This window comes from Monodelphis domestica, chromosome 1 (assembly GCF_027887165.1).
Source record: "Monodelphis domestica isolate mMonDom1 chromosome 1, mMonDom1.pri, whole genome shotgun sequence".
In the NCBI taxonomy this organism is placed as follows: Eukaryota; Metazoa; Chordata; class Mammalia; order Didelphimorphia; family Didelphidae; genus Monodelphis; species Monodelphis domestica.
The window spans coordinates 98,197,131-98,224,979 of record NC_077227.1 but is presented as its reverse complement, the minus strand read 5'-3'; the positions used below and the strand labels follow the sequence as shown (position 1 = coordinate 98,224,979).

The 27,849-nt window shown below is 39.5% G+C and overlaps 1 protein-coding gene across 6 annotated transcripts in view; it reads right to left on the bottom strand.

The window, feature by feature from the left end:
• GFRA1 (GDNF family receptor alpha 1) overlaps nucleotides 1-26,064 on the bottom strand; it is a 301,901-nt gene extending 275,837 nt beyond the window's left edge. Inside the window, exons 1-5 of one of the 6 annotated variants that reach the window (XM_056803691.1) lie at nucleotides 26,004-26,064; nucleotides 24,228-24,387; nucleotides 23,750-24,045; nucleotides 22,206-22,499; nucleotides 20,695-20,778 (exon numbers count right to left, since the gene is read on the bottom strand). In XM_056803691.1, coding sequence (XP_056659669.1) covers nucleotides 20,695-20,778; nucleotides 22,206-22,499; nucleotides 23,750-23,789 — 418 coding nt within the window. In that variant the 5' untranslated portion in view covers nucleotides 23,790-24,045; nucleotides 24,228-24,387; nucleotides 26,004-26,064. Of the gene's footprint in view, nucleotides 1-20,694; nucleotides 20,779-21,916; nucleotides 22,056-22,205; nucleotides 22,500-23,749; nucleotides 24,046-24,227; nucleotides 24,388-24,826; nucleotides 24,897-25,255; nucleotides 25,276-26,003 lie in introns of those variants that run through there. The other 5 variants (XM_056803694.1, XM_056803693.1, XM_001377468.4 and 2 more) reach the window with 5 other exon arrangements.
• Between the last annotated feature and the right edge of the window lie 1,785 nt (nucleotides 26,065-27,849).

The window sequence follows — 27,849 nt, the reverse complement described above, 5'->3', positions numbered from 1 at the left end:
AGACAAAGCCAATTCTCCAGCTAATTCCAGCCAAAATAGTTTCACCCTGAATAGAAAAAGAATTTCAGGAAGTGGAGGATTTGTTGATTTAAATCCTCCAAATGATTGTCCTAACTATGTACACAGACACCCACCTAAAACTCCTTCTCAGAGTAACTTGTCCATCACAAGTGCAGCTGTTTAAAGAAGCGAACATCCAGCTACCAAGAAGACTCTGGTGTTGCAATGTTCTGCAGAGGGAACTGATGTGCAGAGGCAAAAAGGAGTGTGAAGTTTTGGAAACTTCATTTTGAAAAGAAGACCCTAAGAAGGGGAAATTATTTTAAAACATCAAAAAAAAGTAATAAAGATGAAAACACTTTTTGCAAGAAAAAATTAATGTTGTGAAATGTCTTTAAATTTCCTGTCTTGGTAGTTTCAATATTTTCTGAGACAAGTTATCCATAATACAGGAATCTTTGATCATGAAAAGCTGTCACATCTGAGAAACCAAATTTATTCCAAGTATATTTTCTAAACTAAGCAAAAGTTACCTCTGCTTCCCATCCAAATAAGATTTGCACTTCGTCTAGATGTCTAAAAGACATATTTGATTTCCAAAACAATTTTTATTAAGTCCTTTTGAAAAAAAAAACCAACGTACTTTCTTTCTTGGAATCAATACAGCATATTGGTTCCCAGGCAGAAGAAGAGCAGTAAGGACTAGGTCATGGGATTAAGAGACTTGCTCAGGGTTTAAGAAGTGTCTGAGACCAGATCTGAATCCAGGACACTTCCCATCTCTAGGCCTGGCTCTTAAACCACTTACCCTGTAATATATTATTCAATGTAATAGATTATACTATATTATTAAATGTGGTATACAATATATTATTAAATAATGCAAGATATTATTAAATGTATATAATATACTGTAATATATTATTAAATGTGATATATAATATATTATTAATGTAATATATTATTCAATAATGTAATATATTATTAAATATGTAATGTATTATTAAATAAAAATAAATATAACCATAATAACACTGGCCACCTTCTGCCTCCTATTACTACCTGTATCTTTTTCATGTGGGCATCTTGAGGTCAAAACTACAACTATTGGGAACTGATGGACAGGCTTCTGAATTTTGACTGTCAAAACAGCTTAAAACAGAACACATTCTTTCAAAGTCTACCCTAATTCTGCTGAAAACGATTTATTATTGTACATTTAAAGTTTTTAAACTAACTTAATTTGTCCCCTCACCTCTTCAATAAAGCTTCCCTTCAGATTTATGTGTGTAGTTATTGACATGGTTTTTGGCCATTAGAATGTGAGTTTCTTGAGATTAGAATATTTTTGCCTCTCGTTGCATCCTCAATAATTAGGCACATCATAAACACAATAAATTCTGTGTGATTGACTTTCCGGATAATTCCAACTCCCACCGATTTCTTTTCTGAACAATTCTTATATTAGTATATTTTGTCATATTATTTACATATTATGTATGTTAGATACTATATGTTATATTATACTCCATATTATGCATAATATATACTCCATGCTATCTTTTAAGTTAACATTTTCATTGATCTGAGATCTCTAATAATAGTAAAGCACGAAAATATTTTTATACTACTTATATCTGCCCATATTCTAAAACAGTGATGGGGACAGGATAGATAGATAGATAAATCCTTCACTGATTTTCTCCCATACTGTTCATCATTTACCAAGAAAATGAGAATAATTTAAGTCTTCATATAGACAGTGAATGGACAAACATCTGTAACCAAGCCTTCAGTTCTTCTTCATCTGATCTTTGAGGCTTATCCTAATTTTGCTATAATAATATTATATTAATTAAGCTAATTAGAAGTCACAGTAGAGTGAGATGGGTGAGGCATAGAGATGAAGAGTCTCCAAAATGCTACCGGACTAACCCCCAAACCTAAGGCTTGCTGAGGCCTCTCTAAATTCTGATTTTTATCTTATAAAATGTAGAAAACATACTCAGGCCTTTTCACCATCCTAGAGTTTCACTTTTATTTTTGTTGGAGATTTTTGTTTGTTTGTTTTTTAGTCTCTCTTTAAACAAAGCATCCGGGGAAAATTTTGCCAGATAACTAAAGTTATCAGACATGACTTCATTTTCAAATAATTCTTTTTAACTACCCAGTGAGATAAAATTAGTCATACAGAGTCACACTGAAATAAACATAAATTCTCCTATACAGGGATGACTTCCTTAAGGGAGATAAATTCCCTCCATGGTAGCTTTCAAGTGGAGAGCTCTGATAAAAAGCAACTGGCACCATCAGCAATTTCTGCTTTATGTTATAAGCTTCTCGACACCCAAAAGTCACTCTACTAAACACTACATGGTGCCCAGTGATGCATGCCCACAGCTCCATGCCAACCCACTTGGGGGTGTCTGCCCTGTTCTAGGATGTCCTCTCTCACCCCCTAATTAGAGTAGGAACAGGTTCAGAATTCTGGAGCCCATGAAGTAATGTGTAATAATAAACTAATGTATAGTAATAATGTATAATCACAAACTATAATATAGGTTATTGGCTCATATGTATTTTATTTATATATAATTTCATAACATAATTTTATCATATAAATATTATTTTATTTATATTTAATTGTATAATATAATTATTTTATTTCATTTATATATTATTTTATAATAATATTAATATTATTTATTTTATTTATATATTATTTTATAATAGAACTATTTTTATTTTACTTATTTATATATAATTTTATAATAATGTAAATATTATTTATTTATGTATTTATTTTATTTAAAAGATCCTCTGATCTCTCCAATGAAAAGACAGAGATTCAGAGAGGAGAGGAGACTTGCCCAAGGGTCACATCATCCTTGCCATTATCATAACATTTTCTATAGGAGGTGGTGCTGACTAGGTGCCAGGCACTGTTACTAATTGCTTTCTAGTGATCTCATTTGATCCACACAATAACCTGAGAGGTGGCTGTCGTTATTATTCCCTTTTTACAGATGAAGAAACTGAGGCCAACAGAGGTGGGATGACTTTCTTGCCCAGAATCACACAAGTCCAACCTGAGCTTTGTTTTTCCTGATGCCATCTTCTGTACCACGCATCCAGTTAAAAGGCAAAATTGCAATTTAATGACACATGTAAAACCCAGTGGAATTGCTCATTGGCTATGGCAGAATGGGGTGGGAGGAGGGGGAGGGAAAGAGCATGATTCATGTAACCATGGAAAAATATTCTAAATTAATTAATTAAATAAACTAAAAAATAAAATTAAATAAAAAATTTTAATTGCAATTTAAACACTGCTTTCCACTCCCCAAGATACCACTCTCTCTATGTCATATTTCAAAGGGAGCTTAAGAAAGAACTAAAAAACACCTAATACTATCCACCCTACAACCACAGAATGTTAAGAGATTGAAGGGATCTTAGCAATTATCCCACTTTACAGATGAGGAAATTGAAGCTTGGAAAGTAATTTACATTGGGCCAGACAACTCTTGATATGGACAGATATCCAGTCTCTTAACTTCCATAAAAATAATTCATTTCCCCCCCATCCTCTAAGAGCCTGACACCTAACAAGTAGTGAATTGCACTCTTATCCCCAAAGGCCAGGAAAAAACATCACCTCCAAGTAGACAATAGTTTGTAATATGCCTCTAGGAACATGGAGAAACCGAGGGTTAGTTAAGCAACTTAGTTCATTTAAGCTCCAGGGATCTTAAAAGAAATTGCAAAGCCTACAAGCAAAAATGAATTCCATCCCAGTTAGAAAACTAACTAATAAACTATGTCATAGTTTATTAATTTATTATAGAATTAATTTATTATAGAACTAATAAAATATAAGACAAAAGTCACTAAGGGGAAAGGATGATCCTCAGATGGGACATAATGAAGGAAGAGTGAGCAAGGAGGTGCTGAAGAGGGTTAGAAGGCAGCCCAATTGATGGGGGGGGTTCCCCGATCCCTCTCCCCTCCAACCCAGAGTGCCTAATGCAAAAGTAACAGAGGTGATTGGGATGGGGACAACATCAAAACTGTGCAAAATGGCAAATTTTCTCTATCAGTCTTCTGATACTATGGAAGTCACCTGGAAGGATGAGAACTATCAATGGAAGCATCTGTTATTTACAAACAGAACCACCCTTGAGACCCAATTCTCCATCATATTAGGTTCTTTTAAACAGAATTTAATTTGCGTTTTATATCTAGGGTAAACATTTGCTAGGCATTTATGTCTCACAATAGTATGTTTGCCTAAACTGCTTGCTATTCTATCACAGAGCAAAGTTTAATTGCTGTGTGATTAGAGTGACCAATCCCAGCCACAGAAAAGAAAACTCACAGCCCTCCCTTGGTCGGAATTGGGGGGGGGTGTCTACAGGTGTAGAATGGGGCAGGTACTGTCAGCTAGCACAGTCTCTGGTCTTTATAGACCCCACAGCGTGGGCTGGGGGGGGGGGAGACAGAGACAGAGGGAGGAAGGGAGGGAGGGGGGAGGGGGAGAAGGGGAGAGGGGTAGAGGAGAGAGGGGTAGAGGGAGAGAGGGAGAGAGGGAGAGAGGGAGAGGAGGGAGAGAGGGAGGGGGAGAGAGAGAGAGGGAGAGAGAGAGAGAGAGAAGGAGAGGAAGAGGGAGAGACAAAGAGAGACACAGAGAGACACAGAGAGACACAGAGACAGACAGAGAGGGAGGAGACAGACAGACCTCAGAGAGGGAGAGAGAGAGAAGGAGGAGAGAAAGGAGACAGAGAGGGAGAGGGAGATATAGAGAAAGAGGGAGAGAGACAGAGAGGGAGACAGAGGGAGAGAGAAAGAGAGAGACAAAGAAAGAGGGTCAGTGACAGAGAGAGAGGGAGAAGGAAGGAGGTAGGGAAGAGAGAGAGAAAGAGAGAGGAGGAGAGAGAGGAGAGGAGAGACAGAGAGGGAGAAAGACAGAGACAGAGAGGGAGAGGGAGACACAGAGAGAGAGGGAGACAGAGAGAGACAGAGGGAGAGAGAGACAAAGAAAGAGGGAGAAAGATAGAGAGAGGGAGAAGGAGGGAGGAGGGAAAAAGAGAAGAGAGAGAGAGAAAGTGTGACTGGGATAAAAAAGAATTAAAACTTTTTAAAAAGAAAATAAAATGCTATTCTATTTTAGGAAGCTAATTCTACTCAGGATTATCCATGTTACCTGCAAGTCTAGGAAACAATCTCTATGCAATAATTTCTAAAGAATGTCTTTATTACAAATTGCAGACCAGATTTAAGAAAGACTGATTTCCAGGTGGTATAAGACAATACGGTACCGTAAATATTTATTTACTTCCTACTATGTAACAGGCCCTGTCATAAGTGCTGGAGATATAAATGAGAAAAAGAAAGGCTGTCCAAAAACACTAATTAAGCACCTAATTATATGCCAATTCTTAAAGAATACCCTCAAAAAAAACCCCTAAGATTTTGACAACTCACCCCATCACTTCCCAGAAAATGGAGGAAAAAGGAATGGAATCAGGGTCTGATTTTATCATTTTAGGCTCAAAGATCACTGAGGACAGTGATTACAGTCATGGAATTAAAAGACACTTTCTCCTTAGAAGGAAAGCTTTGGAAAACAGAAAGGGCATACTAAAAATCAGAGACATCACCTTGCCAACAACACAGGTCCATATAGTCAACGTAATTTTTCCATTAGTCACATATGGTTGAGTTCAACTTATAAGGAAAGTAGAGGGCAGAATAGATGCTTTCAAATCAGAGCGCTGGAAAAGCCTTTGGAGAGTCCCCTGGTCAGCGAAGAGACCAAATTGGTCAATATTTAAAAGAAATGAATTCAGACTCTTTCATTGAAAGGTCAAATACCAAAGCTAAAGCTTAACTGCTTTAGCTACATTAATGAGAAGACAGGAAAAGAACTCACTGGAAAAGATCTGGATGAAGGAAGAGAAGGGAACAGCAGAGGATAAAATGGTTAAGATAGTTACTGTAAAGATCAAACGAGATTAAAAACCGTATGGCACATAGTGCTATAGAAATGTTAATCACCACCATGGATCATCTTGAGGTCTCTCTTCCTGCTCCAACAGGCAGAAAAGTCTCTTCTGATGTAAAAGGAAATTGTTTCTCTTTTTCTACCTTCCAGAAGGCAATCTCTGAGTGTCTTAAAATTATACTGGCTTTTTCTGTCTGTTTTGTCTGTTCTCACCCCACCATCCAACTAGGACATGACCCAGTACAGATCCTAATAGTAGATAAATAATGTTGGCTGCTGACTAGTGAGATGGCTGGGAACAGAGAGGGTTCCAGTTTGTACAGATAGCACACCAAGAAATTGCAGAAAGCACAAAGTCTCTGTGAGTTACTTCATCTAGAGGAAATATAGAAGTATCCAAGACTGATACTGTTCAGGGTTTTCTTCCAATGGAGACATATAATAAGCGCTGTTTTTCCTTGTTGGAGATGGGAGGATTGGCACTCATTTTTTTCCCTTAATATTTTAAAGCTTAATTTGTGTGTTTTATTTTCACATTATAAACCATTACAGATTACCTCTACTTCATGAAAGGGTTTCTTACAACAAAGTAGAACTATTGATAGTGAATTTATCTGAAATGTCATTCAGTATTTCACATCTATAGTACCACTCCCATTTCTCTAATGAAAAAATGAATGGGAATCTACTTTCTCTCCACTCATGTTTATATATATATATATAAAGATATATATATATATATATATATATATATATATATATAGGCACTCACTTTAAAAAATTTTGGCACTTCAATTTTTAAAAGGCTCCAAGATCTCAGAGAATTAAATAAGAATTTAATTCAGTTTAAGTGAAAAAAAATTATTAATCACCTACAATATCTAGGATGTATCATGGTAAAAAGACAAGAGTCTCTCTCTACCCTCAATTAGTTTCCAATCACTTTGCTATCTATTTTTAGATAAAAAGCATTATTGAATGTTGCTTCCCCACCACCACCACCCCCAAGCTCAAATGTGAGACATGACTTCAGTATTTCCTTCAGTGTGAAAATTCATTTGATACAGTAGATTCCTAAGAGGTTTGGCAAAAACCCCAACCCTTCCATCCCTCAAATCTTATGGGGTTTTCCACTTTTAATCTGGTATGTGCACACATGCACCCAAACTCTCTCTCACACACTCTCTCTCACACACTCTCACACACACACTCTCACACACACACTCTCACACACACACTCTCACACACACACTCTCACACACACACTCTCACACACACACTCTCACACACACACTCTCACACACACACTCTCACACACACACTCTCACACACACACTCTCACACACACACTCTCACACACACACTCTCACACACACTCTCACACACACACTCTCACACACACTCTCACACACTCACTCACACACTCACTCTCACACACTCACTCTCACACACTCTCTCACACACTCTCTCACACACACTCTCTCACACACACTCTCTCACACACACTCTCTCACACACACTCTCTCACACACACTCTCTCACACACACTCTCACACACACACTCTCACACACACTCTCACACACACTCACACACACACTCACACACACACTCTCACACACACACTCTCACACACACTCTCTCACACACACACTCTCACACACTCACACACACACACACACACACTCACGCACACGCACACACACTCTCTCTCTCTCTCTCTCTCTCTCTCTCTCTCAGTCTCTCTCTCTCCCTCCCTCCCTATAAAGTAAAAGAACACCAGGTGACAGAAATTTAAAATGTTTAAATCTTCCCCCTAAATAAAGAAATTGAACTATACAGTCGTGCCTCACAACTGATCCAACTAGTTCCAAAATTAGTTTACATCTAATAAATCAGAGGCTCATTCTTCTAGCTCTAGAAGGGACCACAGAGGTCCTATGATCTGATCCTCTTATGTAATAGACAAGGAAACTGAAGCTACCTGTCCATGACACAAGGGCAGCAGAGCATCACACCTCTAACTCTTTGTGAGTTCAAAACTGGCCTCAAGACACTGACTATCTGTGTGACCATGGGCGAGTCACTTAACCCTGCTTCTGAAACTTGCTTGCCCTTGGACCATGAATAAGTCACAAGTTCTGGGAGCCTCCATTTCCACTTGGGGATAATAATACCCAGTAGTATCTCCTTCGCAGGACTATAACAAATGAGATAATAATGTACGTGAATCACTTTATAAACCTTAAGGCTCTGTATAAAATTAGTCATTATCATTTGATAGTCACTATAATTTAATGAGGAAACATCCCAATCATAACTCCCCAAAACTTTTGAGTCGAAGTCCAGTGATTTTCCCAAAGTGTCTATTTATTTTCTTCTACCACTAATAAAAAAAAGGAAAAGGAAAATTACTCTGAGTGTATCTCTCCTCTTATTTTTGCTTGTATGGAATAAATGTCTTGAAAATATAGAACATACTGCTCTGTTTTTCACCAAAACACAGAGAACATAATTTTATATGAAGCTACACAAGCTTAATTGTGATGCATTAAGTATTATGTTCATTGTTTCTGAAACTGGGTAGAAATGAATAATTTATTTCAAACAAAGGAAACTCTTGAATATGAAATGCCTCATCTTTTAAAATTACAATTTGGAAGACAAGAATAAAAAATAACTGTAGTTAGTGAACCTTCCACTGCTAATAGAAAACAATGCTTCAACTGTTTCTACTTTGTTTGCAAACATACCATTTAGAAAAACATTCTTCTAGAGCAACAAGAAAAAGTCTAGGATAGTGGGATTTTTTTCCCCATACTTCCATATACAGAGACACACATAAATGTTTTCATATGCATAAATGCATGCCTGTGTATTTTTTAGGAATAGGAACTTCTTTAGGAACCATTTTCCTGTGTACCAATGGATCACCAGTCAAATCATGCAAGAGTAAAAAAATGGAAAAGATGATTAATTCACATTTCACATATCTTAGGGAAGACTATCCCTACTTCCTACAACAAAAAATTGGAAGATACTCTATTGGGGGTCTTTCACTTTTCTTATGTAGGGATTCCTGTTGGCAGTCCAGTAAGGCTTTTCTCAGAATAATGTTTTCAAATGAACAAATTAAAATCAGAGGAAATTGATTGTTATTGAAATGAAATGATCAAAAAGATTTTTTAAATTCCTGGACTCGGGGTTAAGAACCTCTCTTTGAGAAAAGCATAGGCAACTAGAGAACAAAACAAAACAAAACAAAACCACACCACAGCTAAGATATTACATCTGTGTTTTATATGCCCCATAAATTTGAAAAGGTATATAAATTTAAAAAAAAAGTCCAATTTCTTGCTAACCAGCTATGTGAAACATAGTAACTACTTTCTCAGGTATCAGCATTTAGTCAGCTCCCTTACTTTCTATCCTCATGGTCAGGCAACTCTGACATTCTAAGTTTTTTTTTTTTTCCCAAAAATAAACAGCTTTAAATTTTTATGAAGATTTTTTAAACTCAAATTAGAAACTTAACAGAAGTAAAGAATCCTGTAATTGGCAGAGACTTCTTGGCCATCCAATCCAGTCTATATGGGATCAAAAGTCATTCCTATCTCATACCTAACAAGTAATCACCCAGCATTCATTGCTGGAAGACCTCCAGTGATAACCATTTCTTTTCTGGCTCTCAATGTCAATATTATATTCCTCTTCCTCAAACCTTTTCTGGCCAAGGTTCCAAGTTTTGTTCTCTAGTACCAAGCATAGCAAGTCTAATCCCTTGTCTTCCTCAACAGCCCTCCAGGTATCAGATTCTTCCTCATCCCTTTAGTTTTTTTCTTCTCCAGGACAATTATCTCCAGTTCTTTACCAAAGTTTCCATATGGTATCACTTCAATACCTTTCCCCAAACTGACTACTCTCCTGCCTAATTTACCTTGGAAATCAGCCAGGAGAACAGGAGAGCCATAAAACCAAATAGAAAAATAAACAAGAAACAAACAATCTAATACACTGATTACCAAAATCACATCTAACTGTAGGGAAATTCCATTCTTCCTAGTCAGAAGAGCTGCCCTGGCAATTAGCAGTCAATGCTGGAGTTTCTTTAAGGGCTCTAGACATTCCTTGGGGTCTGCAGAGAAGGAAATCACTTGAGCCCACTGCAGGGGAACAAAGATGATAAAGGGAAGGGAAATAAAGCATCCTTCCACCAAAATACTGACAGATTCAGCTCCCTTAAAGGCTGATTTCCTCATGGTCCACTGCCTTGCTTTTTGGAAATTGTCAAAGATCTCCAATTTCCTATTACATCAAGATCCTTCTCTTCATGACACCCCTCAACCTATATAAACAGATTTTTCCAGTTGCATCCTAATGAGCTCCTCCCTCAGCTCTTATCAGGCTTGATCTCAGTGTCTTCCTTTATCTATCCAAATTTCACATATTTTCCAAGCTTGATGATACCTCTGATCACCAGAAAACATTGCCTTCTCCCTCCTTCCCACCACAAAAGTCTTCGCCCATTCAAATCCTTGCCAGCCCTCTGAACCTAGCTCAAATCCTAGGAGGTCTCCCTTGGCTGCTTCAGCTTCCCTGCTTGCTCTTTTCTTAAAACCGTAGTATCCTAAGATGTATGTATCATGCATCACATAACATTTTCTGTCTTATGTAGCTTCTGAGAGAAGAGGGCTCTGAGGAATCACCAGAATGGTTGCTACATTTCCAGGACAAAGAACCCAGGGCCCTAACAGGCAATTAATACTATCTAGTAGCCCCAGATTCTATTTTCATTGATTTAGGGAAAACTCATTAACCATCACAAAAATTCACCCTTTACTTGGTCCATCACAAAAATTTACCCATTACTTAGTAGAAGAGTATATTATATTCTATCATCAGAAAATACTGAAAACTGAAGAAAAATCAAAGAAAATGTAAAAATAAAAAGTAATCAACTTCTTTCTAAAACAATTGGCCACCACCATAAAATCCTTTAACATCTTGATTAGTCAGTACACATTTGATAAATAAAAGGTGTTTGTGTTTGTTTGTTTTTTAAAGGAGAACTATTTTACTGGCATAAGAATTCCAAGTTCCATTCAGTCTCTAAAATCACTACATTTAAGATTACATTTCTTGACAAGGTAAAGCAGTGATTTTCAGAGAAGAGTAAGAAAAGGTTTAAAGAAATGTTTCCATTCCAAACCTGGAAAACACATCACTGTGTATGATATTAATATATTTTGACTGATCTCCGTTTTCATCATTAAAGAGGAAAATAATCGATTCTCACAAGTATAGTTCTATTTATAATGCATTTATTCCCTGCCTTATTCAGTTTGCCATTTCTATGCCTACAATCATATCCTCCAATAAACATTCTGATCATTTTCATCTGTCTTAAGAGTTTTCTCACTGAAGGTTTATTTGGAAATCTGTCCTCTCATAATAGGGATCAATGCAAGATTTTGTATACATGTACTTTCTAGAAACTTATTGTATCTAATTCCAAGAGGAATTAGATCAATACTCACTTCTATACACTACTAAAACTGTCTAGGTGTCCAGCAGTTTATTAATTAGAAAGGAAGTCTCAGGATAAAGAAGACCTGAGTTCAAATTTACCTTGCCAAATTCCTTAACTTCTCAGTGCCCCAGGCAAGGATCTAAACTATAATTACAGAGAAGATTTTGTTGTTGTTCAAGGGCACCTAACTCCTTCATGACCCTATTTGGGGTTTTCTTGGCAAAAATCCTGGAGTGGACATCTCTAGATCATTTTACAGATTAGGAAACTGAGGCAGAGAAGGAATCGATTTGTATTGGTACAGAGCATTTCCTCTTGAAAAGTTCCCTGATAAAATCACAAATTTAGTCCCATACCTTTGTTGTGTACCAGACAGGAACAAAAGAAGGATATCAGTATTATGCCTATGCAGAGAATTAACCACTGAAAAAAAGAACCACAAACTTAAAAAAAAAAAGTGGAAATTCCCCGTACTTACAGACAAGTAAGTAGCATTAGGTCACCTTAGAGAAAGGAGAACTAAGAAATCCCATTCTTTACCACTGTGTAATGCTATTTATACTGCAACATTACAAAAAAATGGCCCTAGGCATTTCGTTCTACTTTAGATGCTCTCTTCACACTGAAATGAGAAAGAGAATCCAGAAATTAATTTTTTGGTTAATATTTCTACAGCTATGCAGGAGTGATTTTTAATAGCACACGTGTCCTGTATTTCAGGAGACAATTAAGAACTCCATCAAAATTCAGCGCTAAATACTAAAATGATAGGTGTTAGTTATATTTCAACTCAAAGGGAATTTGTGTCAAAGGAGGTTTTGTTTTGTTCTGAAGGGAGAGAAAACAAGGGAAAGTTGGGAAGAAAGAGGAGGAAGGGATTCAAAGCTCTCTTCTGACCCACCTGCAGACTCACTGGCTCTTTTGCACAATACTGAGATGATCTCCCAAATTCCAAATAAGATGATAAGAAGTTAACTGTGGGGCCCACTAATAACCAACCTGCCAAGATCAAAAATACTGCATCATTGAAGATTCTCCCAGGCACAGAACTCTGGGATGGGCACCATCCCAAAGAAAACCGTGGTCTGGCCCAAAATAGGAGAATTTGGCCACATGATTCAAAGTTCCTCATATGCTAATGCTTCAGCAGGGCGGTACTTTGGCCAATTTAGTGGGAGTAAATTGCAATTGATTTTTGAAGAAATTGCTTGTTCTCTTGGCGTTCTCAGCTGTGAAACTCTCACACAGCTGGCTTTACCACAGCCGGAACCAATTGAAACAAATTTCTGGACAGCTTTTTAAGGAGTTGGGTTGTTGGGGGGTTTTTGGTCCTTGTTTTTCTTACTGGAGAGCTTATGTTTAGAAATAATTAAGCCACCGCTATCTTCCCTCTCTATACACTTTACAAATCCCTCCAGGGCTAGAAAAGCTACCCAGAATCATCTTGATTATTATAATAGCAATTAGTTAAACAAAAATCTCAAACTTAAGTGTGCACTCTCCCAGTTCTGGGTAAATCTCTGGCCATGGACCAGGAATGGTTACTGTATCAAGGAAGATGGGGGAAAAATGAAAGTTAACAATGTCTGCTTTCACCCCTAATTTCTGACACCATGCTAGACCCTCTCAGAACATTAATTAGAATGGAAGGCAAGATGAAAGAAATGCCCAGGGGACCTAATAAATTAGCCCTTTATGCAAATTACCTATTCGTTTTCATCAGTGACCCAGCTAGTTGAGTCTCTAAATTACTGAAAGTGGTTAGCTTTTCAAATGAAAATTCTAGATAAAAGATTAATTTTGAAAAATCTAGGGACTAAAATATGTAAATCATCAAATAATTTATTTTTTCCTTTCTGATACTCAGAAAGGGGCCAATGTAGCCAGCCACTGTTCAAATCTCTGAAACTAAAGGTAATTTTTATTAATGAACCTGTCTATTACCTAAACTAATTTTGAACCAATAGCTAAATATCTCTTTAACTAAATAAAAAACCCCAACATTTGCAACTTAATGACTAGACAAGGGACTGTGGTGCCTTAAAAGATTTCTCTGCATTAACCCTGAAAAAAGTTAGACAATTCAATAACAAAGACAAATATAAGACTGTGGAGCCACTACTTATGCCTCTTTAAATACACACCCAAACATCATTTCAAATAATTTAATGTATTAAAATATTACTTCTAAAAATGCAATTTTTAAAATTTTTTCTTTGAAGAAAATACAGCAAAGGAAAAAGCATAAAATCCTTACTAGATACAATAATCTTGAAGCAGAAAGACGCCTTAAAGATTACATAGTCCAACCTCTCATTTTCCAGATAAAGAAATTAAGCCCCAGAAAGAGTTGCTTCAGCTCAGGTCACATACACAGCAAATTAGGTGAAACCCAAACCATGACTCCTGGTGCAGCAGTTTTCCAACTACAACAAAGTTTATTCAACCCCTTTCCCTGTGGAGTTGTTCCAATGTGGCAGATGAGGGAGAAACACCAACTAACCAACAAACAAAAAAGCATCTTTGGACAGGTTTCTGGTTTTATGAAAGTCAAGTATGGAGAGTAAGAAAACTGGAAGTTGGGAGCACAAGGGCCATATTCTATTAGAAGCCTTTTCCGATCCCCCGGTTATTAGTGTTTTTCTCAAAGTATTCTTTAGATAGCTAGAAGAGTACCTGGGCATAGATCACTTACCCAGAAAGGTGAGAAGCATTTTGAGGACAGGAAATATTTAATTTTTTGTCCCTGTATTCCTAACACCTGGCATAATGCCTTTTTCATGCACACAAATATGTATGTATATATTTATATGTGCATATTATATATTGTTATTTACATATATATTGTATTATACACATACACACATATAAAACACAGAGACTCTTAACAATGACAATTTGGATTAAGAACAAGAATAAACCCTTTAATCCTGAGAGATGGGGATTTAGGATTTCTTGGTGTGAAGAATTCCCTTCTTCTTCTAGATCATTGCTAAAAAAAAAAGTTGCCTGAAGATCAGAGAACTTAATGACTTGTCCAATCCAATTCAAAGAACTAAGAACCAGAACAAAGGGCTTCTGGCCGACCCTCTACCCACACTGTCTCTAAACAACAGACCCAATCAGCAATAAATCATTTTTTATCTTTTAACAACTTTCTAAGACAGAGATCTGGTAAAAATCTATGAGTTCCATTTCAGAGTCATGCATAAAATAAAATACAAAGAATTTATAAAAGAATCCAATCATACTGAAATATGGTCATCAAAATCTTTTTTTAAGACACAAGTTCATGGATGCCACTCCTAGCCCTCACCCCAAACTGCAAGGCTGCAAAGTTTCAGAACAATTGCTGAGCTACACATAGGATTATACTCACAAAGAATTCTCCTTTAAAGATAAAACTGCAGGTCTGATTTTGGGGAAAGGCAACCACATATATATATATATATATATATACATATATACATATATACATATATATACACATACACACACACACACATATATATATACATATATAGAGAGAGAGACAGAGACAGAGACAGAGAGACAGAGAGTTTACCTGTACACTTCACTGAATATTTCCCTATATCCTTTTACTGAATTACAATACAAGATTAATAATAATTCACATTTATCACATTTATCAATCAATTCATGGTTTGCAAACCACTTTCCTTAGAATGGTCCTCTGGAGGGAGATAATGAGAGTAATGCCCTTTCCATTTTACAGATAAGAAAACAGAGGCTCAAAAGGTTAAGTGGTTTGCCCTCAAGTCCGACAGCCTGAAAGTATCAGAGTTGTGACTGAAACCTGGTCTCCTGGTTCATTATGGTTCAATGTTCTCTTCTATTGAGTTAGATCAGCATGCCCTCCTGACTCCAGAGTTACCTTGGCACCTTCAAGTCCTAAAGGCTCTAAAAACTTACTACAAATTCAGAAGTACTTCATACACACAGCTAAAATCCAAGAAATTCACATTTTCTTGTCCTAAAGGCTCTAAAAACTTAATACAAATTCAGATGTATTTCATACACACAGCTAAAATCCAATATATTCACACATTCAAGTTCTAAAGGCTTTAAAAAATTGCTACAAAATTAGAAGTATTTCATTGACACAGCTAAAATCTAAGAAATTCACAAAGTCCATAACAGGTGACTCAAGTAATCTGTAAGACTTTCTCCTTTGGGGTTGGGGAAAAAATTCCCCAATCAAAGAAGCACATTCTTCCCCTAGCTTCTTTGCTAGACTGCAAGCCTTTGGTTGACTGAAACATTTCAGATTTATCTTTATAATCCTTATGATGCTTAACTTATAGTGGGTGCTCAAGAAAATTTTGATGAATGAATGGGTGGCTCTTGAAATTCCTTGGTACAAAGCATTTGGGGGTGAGGGGAACAGATGTCAAGAGCCTCTCATCTTTCCATCCCACTAAGTCTATGAATAGGAAGGATGTGGAAAATATGTATATTCTCAATTCCATGGATGAGAGAAAAAGTCTTCCTTGCTATATCCTTCCCATACAGTGTACATAGAAGGAGTCTCTGTACAAGTTTAAAAGTACTTTTTAGGGTAATGAAAAGGTTCACCTTAACAATCCCATCTTCTCATACAGTGTATAAGATTAAAGGTACTTTTTAAGATAAAAAGATTTACCTAAACATCCCTCTATTTTACAAGACCCTCTCCCATGCCAAGAAAGAGCAGAGAAATTGCACTGTGATTTGGTACAGCAGTAGAGAAATGAATTATTCTGCCTTTAATTTTTTTCAAGAAAAAAATAATCAAAAGGGAGTAGGAATATAATAAACAGGCTAGTAGATTAAAGCAGAAACAAAGTTATTTTATTTATTCACTACTATATCACATATAGCATGCATTCACTACTATATCACATATATAAGCATATATTCACTGTTATTCCCATCAATATGTACATATGTATATCATAACAAAAATAACTTAATATGGGAAACTTTTAAAAGGAAATTCAGCTGTAGATTCAAGGCTATGCAGAAATACGGATCTAGACCCATATTTGAACTTGCTAAAGTAACTTCATCAGGACACCTATCAGAATCCTGGACTTGCATCCATTCAATTCAGTATTTTCCAACTTGAGCATCCCTTTCTCTTAACCATTTTTTTTCTCCTTTACCTGCCAGGCTGCTATTTTCCAAATAAGAAATTTCATGTATAGAAATTTAAGACAGAATAGAAACTTCCAATCTCCACATTAATTGTCTAAAATCTCTATTTCTTCTTTCCTCTTTTCTACAAAATAAAGACATTTATATCCTCTTCCTTCCTGATCAGACTTCCTCAGGATCCCCTAGGCAGGCAAACCCTGTACTTTCACAATTTCTCATTGTTTTTCTTTCACCCCTTCCAAGGTTTCCAAAATTCTACCAGCAGGTTCCTCTTCCTTCCAAGTCACTGATCACTTCTCTCCTCCTCATACTTTTACTTTAAAGGAAGGAAGGGGAAGCCAGGAGAAGTTAAAGGAGCAGAAAGCTGCAATTCAAAGTGACATGGATTTTAAACACTAATATAATTTTTCTAGTCTTCAGAAACTCCTCTGATCCACCCCTCCATCCCCCTCCTCTTCAGTCTCCTCCTCCTCTATATATTCCCACAGAAGACCCCCTTCCTCAAAATCAAGCCCCCTAAAATACCATCAGCATTATCCTTTGGAAAGCTCTCATCTCTCTTATCTCAGGCAAATTTCTTATTACTCTAAAAATTTCAGATAAAAAGTTGCCAGGGCCCCACCATCATCCCATTCTTTTCTGCCTGGACCATCTGATTTCTGGCATACTGCACATCCTTCAGGGCAGAGACTCCACATTTTCTGAAATCAGTTTAATCTTCCATTTTCCCTCTGTCACTGCCATGGTATTTTATTAACAACACTGACAACTGTGGTAAGCGGCCTATGATCTTGGCCAATTAATAAATGACTACAAAAGTCAGCTGTGGACTTGAGGGGTTGGATCCAAACAAAGAGAGGAGGAGACACAAAAGCCACTCAGCTAGATTGTGTTTTAGGAGGGAGAGCCAGCACATGTCTACGTGCACACATACAAGGTTAGAGAGATAAACATTTTAGCCACATTTGGCAGGATTTCAACTCTGATTGCCTCCACATCTGCAATAGGAGCAAGCTGCTGCCCAGACTCCAGGCAGAGGGATTGAAAGACAGATTATTTCTTCTAAAAACCAGAATTTGGGCTTAAAAACAACAACAACAACAACAACAACAAAAAAGCCACATTTGTCAACCCCTCTACTGTCTTTACACATCCTGTAAAATACCAAGCTCAGCTCCTATACATTATTCAAAGAAACAAAATCAAACAAAGCATCTTTTGATTTTTTTTTTTCAGGAAAGCAACACTGTCACCAAAATAAGGGCATCTATTTTACACAGTGCTCAGGAGGATCAAACAAGATACCATATGGAAGGTCCTTTACAAATTCTAAAAGCTACATAAATACTAGCTAATTAAACAAAACCCCAAGCTCATTGGAGTTTAGGAAATCAGTGGGTCTAAGACTCATCACCTCTTAAAGTAGATCATGGTATGAAGCCTTAAAATCATAGAATCTATGGTCAAAAGTGACCTTAGTGATTGATCATCTATCTAGTACACCAAACTCCTCAATTAGCAGATAAAAGAATCTGTCTCCCAGAGAAGTTACAAGACCCATGCCAAGAAAGAGCAGAGAAGTTGCACTGTGATTTGGTACAGCAGTAGAGAAATGAATTATTCTGCCTTTAAAACAATCTGTCTCCCAGAGAAGTTAAGTGACTTTCCCAAAGTCACACAGACTTTTCCAAAAGTCACACAGATTGACTCAGTCAAGATACAAATCCTAGGCCTCTATATCCAAATATAATCATTTTTTTACTTATATATAATTTACTAATATATTGTTTTTATTACTATATATTTTGCTAATATATATATTTACAAATATATGTACTAAATATATACTAATATATATCTTATTTATATAGTTTATTCTCATATATACTATATATAGTTTATTACTAATATATATTTGACACATATGTGTGTATAATATATATATATTATACACACTGTCTCCTAACAGACCTAGTCAATCAATCATGACTACTGCATTTCAAAGGCACATTTTCCATAAACTCTAGCATCGGATTCATCATGAAGTCATCCTTGATTAAATGATGCATTTTTAAAAAAGAATGGTTAAAAACTAGCAGGTAAGGGGAATTTCTGGTGTTAATACTCACACAAAACCAGTTTATTATCTTCCAAGGCCAATCAGGACTACTTTGTTTAAATGCATAAATAAATATAAGGCATCAGCATCTTTCTGAGCAGTAATATAGATAACAGACCTCAAAACTGGGGCTCAGTTCCTGCTTCTGACCTATACTGGTGATATATAACTTTATGCAATCCCTTTAAATCTCTCAGGGCCCCAGGCACCTCTCAAAATTCACAAATTAGCAAACTGGAGAAATCTGCTTTGATAGACTGAGTTTCTCACAAGAAACTCCTTACCCTGGTGAAATTACAAGTCCAAAAAAAAAGGCGCAAGACAACAAGGGAATAGATAAATGATGGAAAGGTACCCCCCAATTCCCCATTGACCTAGAATCCTAGAATTCTTACACATCAGAGCTAGGACTCTTAGAGACCACCAAGTCTATACTTCTCTCATTTTAAAGATCTGAAAACCAAGTCCCAGACATTATTGACTCAAGGTCAAAGAGTAAGTGGCAGAAACTGAATGAAATCTCAGCCCCCCGAGTCTTTCTAAACCTCCCTCTTTCTTCTTTATTCCAGATTCCAGCTTCTTGATACCCATAGCCTATCAATGGCAGGGCTGGTCCTACAAAACTTTACAAGAGACCCAAATATCAACAAGGTTTAGTGGGGACATTCAAAAGACTCTTATTCATAATCCTGGACTACTACTTCCTCAGAATCATGGCCAAAAAATAAAATCACTTCATCCCTTTGGGCCTCAGCATCTTCAAAAGGAAGGACTTGGATTTTAGATGATCTTCTAATAGATCTTTCATAATCTAACTCCCAGTAAACTGGAGCTCCCATCAAGAAAATTCTAGTATTTCTAACTCTTCCTCTATGACTATTGCTGGAATCAGGTGAATTTCAAGAGGAATCAAAATATAAATTATTTCTATTTCTTTCAAAAATATGTTTGTACCCCTTCCCATTGTACAGAGACCCCTTTCCTCTAAGCTTTGGAACCTTCCTTTCTGGCATGCTATTGCTATGGCTCTCTGCACTCCCCCCCCCCCCCATTTCCATACAGTACAAGATAAATTAGGCATTTAGAATATATAGCATCTACACCAGCAACACGTTCTATCATGATATGGCATCAAATTCAACATCAATCTCTACGTTAGAAGTAACATATCATTTTGATGGCCAGACCTCCTTATGGGAAATATCAACAATGAGTAAGTAAATACAACATCTGTCTAAAACATGCCTATCATTCAGAGAAAGTACTTCTCTCTCCATTATACTTGGGAAAATCTTAAATAATATCACTTTCATTCAAACCAAAACAGAAACTGCTCTGCATATCAAATATACAATTTGAGGTAATATTTTTTAGAGATGATAGCACATGAGTATGTTCTCTAAAACAGTACAAACTTGATTTTTTTAAATCTGAAGAGATTTTTTTTTTTGCAAAAGATTATTTTTTTAACCTTTTAAAGTGAAGGGAGGGAAAAAACAACCCCCCATAAAGATTATCTTCAAATTTTCTGTAATGTAAGTAATACATGATGTGTTAGACAGTTACTACTGTATGATAAAGAAGGGAATTTGATTGCCACCTACAGGTAGAACTGGCATTTCCTTCCCAAGAGTTGACCAATCATATTTTTTAAACCCACTAAAGACCACTAAGAACAACCACTTACTACTAAACAATTACTATTTAGACTTTTAAAACCACAAAATCCTCTTAGAACACTTTGTCCAGCTTAGCTCTAATTTCCCAGATACACAATGTCATCCTACTTTTGTTGCCTATATTCACACAGAATTAAACAGAATTCAAACCAGTTCATTGGAAACAGGCAGCTGGCATTGTAAATGAAGAACTATAAATCTGCTTACCTGGCATGTGTGGGACTAGTCGTAATATATCTGATAATCTGCTGTTAACTGGTTCATATGGGGAATCTTCAAGCAAGTCATTTCCTAAAAGCAACAGAAAGATTGGACTATTTTAAAAGCAGATTATCTGGGGTTCTCAAAATTATAGTCTTTAAGTGAATTCTACTTGAGCTATTAAAAAATAATTGTGTACACATTATTTGCGCTTGCTATTCTATTAACTATAGCACAGAAAAAAAATGATGCTGAGACTTCCAAAGATTTAAAATTCATCTTTGAGGGTTGTTTATTTCTTTTAATTCTTTCCTCTTTTGTTGTTCTTTTCTCTCCCCAGAGTGCCATGAAAACATTGGAGAGCAATCCAGTGTGTCTTGCCAGAAACTCCCCCACTCTAGGAATGGAATGAAATCACAGAGGAACAAGCTAGTGACATCACAAGTCCTGCCTGCCTCCTGGAGCCAATGGAAATGAGGTTGGAAAGAGACATTTCTATTTACTAGTTAAAAAAAAAAATCTATACTGGTCACCAAAAAATAGGTACCGAAGTTTAAAATGGGACAATTAGTGATGGGCGGCTTTAATCATGGATGTGAAGAAATTAAACTCTAGATTCCAAGAAAGTTCCCAAGTTTTCATGGAAGTGGTAGCCAACCAAGGTCAAATTCATATATTGCAGGGTGTTCGGTGACAGTTTCTGTGGGTGATTGAATGAACAGGATGTCTGTGCTAGATCAACAAAAGCAAAGGGCCTCTATAGGGCTCAAGAACAGAAAATTCCCCTTGAAATAGGCCCTGGTGACTTGGATTTCTTCTCCAATGAGCTATTTCTGTTATCCAACGTTTAACCACACCAGCTGGTTCAAGACACTTTTCTTATGTTCATGTAAGATGACAAATGGCTTTTTTACAATCTGCCTTGGATCAGTTTAGGGGGAAGTAAATGAAAAGAGGGGGAAAAATCCCTGGTCTTTTTAGAGTTAACATTTGCATCTTTTCTCAGAATGGAGAACCACTGATTTTGTGAGTGATGGGAACAAGAAGGAAAAAGGAATACCCTCCAGGCACATTCTCTTTACTTAAGGGCGTCCACTGATCTTGGTGGAAGCCAGCCCTCCTAAAGGCGAAATTCACCCTTCTTGGGATGGCCCTCAGCATCTGTTCCTACCCTAATCTCTTTAGAAAGGTCGGCTAGGTCTCCCGGGAGGACGCCCCCTAACCTCACCATCCCAAATGGATTGCCCAAGAACAAGAGAACCACGACTGCCTCGGCAGCAGGAAACACCAGCTGCTGATGTCGCCTGGGTCTGATGAAAGGTCCTCATTCTCAAGCTGAACAGCAACCAAGTGGAGGGATGAGGTCAGCTCCCTTTGACTGGGCTTGCTGCATGCAGTGTGGCCAGCCTATCCGTGACTGAGGGGCTCTGGGGGGGCAATGGGTGAGGGAGAGCAGGGGTGGGGGCGGGGCGCTTCATTGAAGGAGTCCGGGTGCAGGGGGGTGGGGGGAGCCCTACCCTGCAAGCTTTGGTACATGCTCCAGTAAATACGCAGACAGTTCTTCTCCTTCTTCATGCCCCTCTTACACCGACAATTGTAAAGAGCCTTTTGCTTCAGCGCCTCCATCGCGTTCCTGCACTCATCCTTCGCTTCGAGCCCAGACGTCAGGCTGAAGTTGGTCTCTTTGCCTGCCACGCACTGCCTCAGGGTCCTGTACTTGGTGCTACAGCTCTGCTCCTTGAGGCACTGGTCGCTGGCTTTCACGCAGTCCAAGTGGTCCCCGCCACTGACTTCAGCTGTCAAAAGAATATCTGCGCAGGGGAAAGACGGGGAAGGGTGGGTGAGAAGGAGACACGAGGCTCCCTTTGGGGAAAGGGCTCAGGATCTGGGTGGCAGCCAATGGACTCTGCTCCCCCCACCTCCCCTCCATACTTTGCTCTTATGAACGGAAACCTAGTTTTAAGTATATTCATGAGTGGCTTAAGAGCCTTCCACCCACTTTCTGGCTCGAGTGAAATATCCCAGCCCGGGCAGGGAATTACTTTTAAATGTATGTGTGCGGTAGGGGGGGGTGGGGGCGGGGGCGTTCCACCTGCTGGCCATTTAGGGACCATTTCTCTCCTCCTGGCCCTAAATCAATGTCCTCCCCCACGGAGATGGCTAGGGGAGTCAGGTTTGCCCGGTGGGCCAGTAGGGGATTCGGGTTTGCTTCCCTGGTGAGGAGAGGCTGCCAGGGAAGGTGAGGCAGCGATCAGCCCAGCCTGCCCCCCTTCAACTTGTGGGAGCGCGACGCTTTGGACCCCAAAACGTAGAATCCCACCCCTGTTTTCTGGGGTGAATGCAAGGCCAGGTTACTAACTTGGCTTCAGGCTCAAGGCCTTTGGGGTTAGGCATAAAAGTCAAAAAATTTTCCCAAACCTCCCACCCACTACTCAAAGCTTCCAGTTAAAAACACCCACTGCCCACGCCAAGGCGCTGGAACGCTGGGGTTGAAGCAGGCGCGGTGAGAGATGATTTGGATTTATAAAGCAGATGGAAAGTCAGGGGGAGGAGGGGAAGGGGAGGGGGGTCTTTAGAGATGAGATTAGGTAAACTGAGGCACGCAAGTAGCCAGTTATTCCAGTAGTGAACACTGAGCGGGAAAGCGAATTGGGAAAAGTTTTCCCCGGTAAGTTAGTTGTTCCAACATATCTTTCACCCTCTCTTTAACCCGAATCCGATCACTTCCATAATTACCCGGGAGTGCTCCGGAGTAAAAACCCAGTGATGCCCACCACAGGGTACGAAACTGCAGGAGCAGTTGAGGCAAGGTCAAAGAATGCAGAAAATCAAAGCAAAATCACACCACCCCCCAACCCCTGACTGGGAAAAGGTGGAAAGAACAGGACCCTTCCTAAACCTGTGGAGTTCCTATTAAAGGATAAATAATGCAATCCAGTACCCCTCCGATAACTTCAACCCCACCCCCTACACACAAACACACGCTATTCCCACCCTGTGTTGGGAGTGGGGCGGGGGAGGGGACACTGAGATTTGTCACATTCGAAAAGAGACAACTTACCCACGAGCGGCAGCACGAAGTACAAGGTGGCAAGAAACATCGTGCCGAGCGCCCGGCTACTGGTCACCCCCCACAAAAAAATAACAATAATTAGCAGCGGTCCCTTGCCGGAGATCAGCACGTAGCGATCCCCCAACAGCCGCACTGATGATTCTGCAGCCCAAAGTTCAGATCCATCGAGTTCAAAAGCAAACTCCGTCCGCAGGCACAGCCGCCACCTCTAGCTGTAGGGATCCGAAAGCAATCGAGGGGCTGAAGGGATTTCTGCGCTTTTAGGGTTTCAGGTCCGACCCAACCTGAAAGGGAGAGCTAGCTTTGAAATGGGAGGCGAGAGAGTCTGGAGCCTCCCACCTCCTCCTCCTCCTCTTCCTCCTCCTCCTTCTGTCTGTCTGTCTCTCTCCCCACCTCCCCCACCCCCAACCTCCTCTCCCCCGCCTCAGGAAGCTTTCTTTGGCTGGGGTTCTATTCCCGTCCCCACCTCTGTTTTCTCGCTGGGAGGGTGATCTTCTTGAGATGAAAAGGCAGCAAACGCGCCCAGGCTGCACGAGGGCAGCCCGAGGGAGATAGATCTCCAAGGAGGTTTCCCCAAAAGTCCGAAGGGGTGTCTTGTTCCGGCTGCCACGGAGGAGCGCTGCCGACTGAATGCATGCACAGAATTAAATAAATAATGTTACTTTCTGCTGGCTGGGAGCGGAGCTCCAAGCAGCTTCCAAGTCATAGTATCTGCCGCAAGCAGCAGCAGTAGCAGCAGCGGCGGCGGCAGCGGCAGGAGCGGCAGCAGCGACAATTCCCAGCCCTGATGTGGAAGGAGCCCCCTTTTCCTGAGAACTTCGCCTGACACACCTCTCTCTCTCTCTCTCTCTCTCTCTCTCTCTCTCTCTCTCTCTCTCTCTCTCTCTCTCTCTCTCTCTCTCTCTCTCTCTCTCTCTCCTCCCCTCCCCCCCCTTTTCTTTCCCGGTCTGCTCCTGCTCTACTCTAGCTGCCTCTTTGCACCCCCTACTCCCTACCCCTGAGTTTATTCTATAGGTGGAACTAGTTGCCTCATTTAAAACTCCACTGAAAAGCCTCTAACATTACCGCGATGTCCTTCCGCCTTGACGTTCAACATACCACATACCCCTCAAACCGTCTCCACGCACCCCAATCCCGGAGCTCTCTATTGCATCAACGCCGCCGCCCAGGGAAAAGGGAACAAGAGCCCAGAGGACCTATTGATCAGCACCAACATAGTGCAATGCTCCAAGCAGAAAAAAAGGATTTGCTAAGCAAGAAGCAGGTGCAAACCCTGCAGGGCTCATATTCTTTGCTTTAGGAAATCCTACTAGTGCCCTGGGACAGCAGTTTACAGATCTAGCCCCTCCTCCTAGCTGCACACTCACAAACACACACTCATACTGCTCTTAAAACCATCCCGTTTGGGTTCTGGAGAAGTGGCAACCGGGAGAAGGCGAAAAAGAGGTCTTGGATCAACAGACCACCGAGAACTTGCTCTAAATTTTCACCAACCTGAAATCAACAGACTACATACAGCTGCAGCTAAGGAGCAAGGGACCAGATGTGCTCCTTTTTGGGGGTGGGGGAGTCCTCCCTCCCGCCCTTTCTGTTCCTCTCCTGGCTTTGGCTCTTCGCCGCAGAAGAAGATACAGTAACCCTCTGAAATGTCCGCGGACTGGTTTTGTTTGTTTTTTTCCCCCCAGAACAATTTCCGATCAACACCCCCCCCCCCATGTGAACAGATGTTAATGGATTATTGGAAGCAATGTGGTTTGTTAGTGCGGGATTGCTCTTTGGTTCAAACAAAACTGACAACGTCCTCCTCCCCCTGATTTCCCCGCGTCCTTCCCCACACACTAAAAAAAGAGGGACAGAACACACACTAGAGCGGACACGCACATACACAGACATTCAGGAGCACACCCTTCTAAGAACTCCAATCCAGGCAAACCGCAAGCCCCGCGCCGGCTACACACCCGCGTCCGCCACCCCCACCCCACCCCCACTCCTTACTCCCTCCCTGCCCCCACTCGCCCCTTCCCCAGTGCACAATCACAAAGAGTGGACGACGGCGAATTGTGTAAATCACACCATAGCATTTTTTTTCCTTTGGAACACAAAGTTGGTTGTTATTGTGCTTTTCCCCTACGTCACTTGGGGCTCTGAATCAAGATTTTTTTTTTCTTTCATTAAAGACACACATTCATCCACGTCCCCGTGCAACCAGTCATCACGTTCACACATTGACTCAGACACGCACAGTTTCTCCTTCCTTCTCCCTCCCGAGGGTTTTGCAGACTGGCAGTAAACTAGAGACTGAACCTTCTGACTTTCAAATATGCCTAGCCCATGCGGTGATGACCTCACAAACATACACCACGCCCATACTGAGCCCTAAGAGTTTTTTTTTTTCTTTTTCCCCCTTCTTCTTAAACCAGTGTGTGGCCACACACACCTCCTCTCTTCCTCCCTTTCAACGCAAGCACACCCCGGGGACCGCTAGTCCTCAGAAACTCTTCTGAAATCCACTCCCTGCCCCACCCCCCATGCCGGGGTAAGCCTCAAGAGAAAGTCAAAAAAATGTGCTCAATGACAGGGTTGGAGAAATGGACTGCATCTGTCTTAGGGCATTCCCATTTCATGTCCTCCATTCTCTCCCATTGTAAACGAGATGAATCCAGGCACAGTGGTCCACAGCACTTTCGACCTGCAAAACCATCACAGCAGACAAGGAGCCACTGAGAAGGAGGGGGAAAATAGTTATTTTTAAAATTAAAATTTTATTTTTGTTATCCTGCAAAACACGCCTCCATATTGGTCGTTGTTGTAAAAGCACACTCGTATGAAATAGACATGGAAAGAAATAGACTGATGTGAAAGAGAGTATGCTTTGATCCGCATGCCACCCCCCTCCCAACAGTTCTTCCTCTGCAATCCCCCTTCTAAGTCTTGCAAGGGTGGGATTTTCATAGTTGGTCATCTTACAATATTGCTGTTACTGTTTCCAGTGTGCTTCCAGTTCTGCTTCTGCATCAGTTCATGCAGATCTTTGCAGCTTTTTCTGAAATCATCCTGCTTATTATTTCTTACATAGCCCAATATCCATCACCAAAATATACCACAATTTGTTCAGCCATTCCCCAACAGGACATCCCCTAGTTTCCAATTCTTTGCCACCACAAAAAGAGCTGCTATAAATATTTTTGTACAAGTAGGTCCTTTCCCCTCCCCTTTTTTTCCATCTCTTTGGGATACAGACCCAGTTTTATAGTTTTAGAGCCCTTTGGGTATCGTTCCAAATTGTCCTCCAGAATGGTTGGATCAGTTCACAACTCCACCAACAATGTATGTGGGTTCTAATTTTGCCTCATCTCCTTCAACATTTATTACTTTCCTTTGCTGTCATATATTATCCAATCTGCTAGGTGTGAGGTGTTACCTGAGCATTGTTTTAATTTGTATTTCTCTAATCAAGAGGGCTTTAGAATATTTTTTCCTATTATTATTGATAGCTTTGATTTCATCTGAAAACTGCCTATTCATATCCTTTGGCCATTTAAAACTAGTCATTTTGATCAGGAGTTGGAGGGATTGGAAAATTTTTAATTGGAAAAAGGAGTGAAAGCTGTGAATAAATTTTGAAATGAGGGTTCAAAGGAAGGCAGAATAAATATGGTTAGGAGAGGAGGACAACTGGAGTAGGGGGCAGGATGGGTAGAAATCTTTCTATTCCACCACACAAATCAACTGTAATCAGGAGAAGCTTCAGTCATCTGGACGGCAACCCAATCAACTCATTTGTATGTGGACCTGTTCATTACCAAGCAGGTAGCAAGAGATTTGGCCCTCCTCTACTCAGTGACAGATTTCTAGCTCAGTATATCAGTTTACTCTTGGCTCTTGAATAAACAAAGCAAACATATGTCACATATTCATGACAGATGGTCCAAACTAAGGGCGACTTAAATCCTTTTTCTCTATGGTTGTTACTGAGTCTGGGTTCCCCTGTAGAGTAAGGAGAAATGTAATTAGGTGCAAAAATGGCTAAACATTCAGTTCCTTCAACTTTCACAATAATGATTGCAAGATAGCAAATAGCTTCAAAT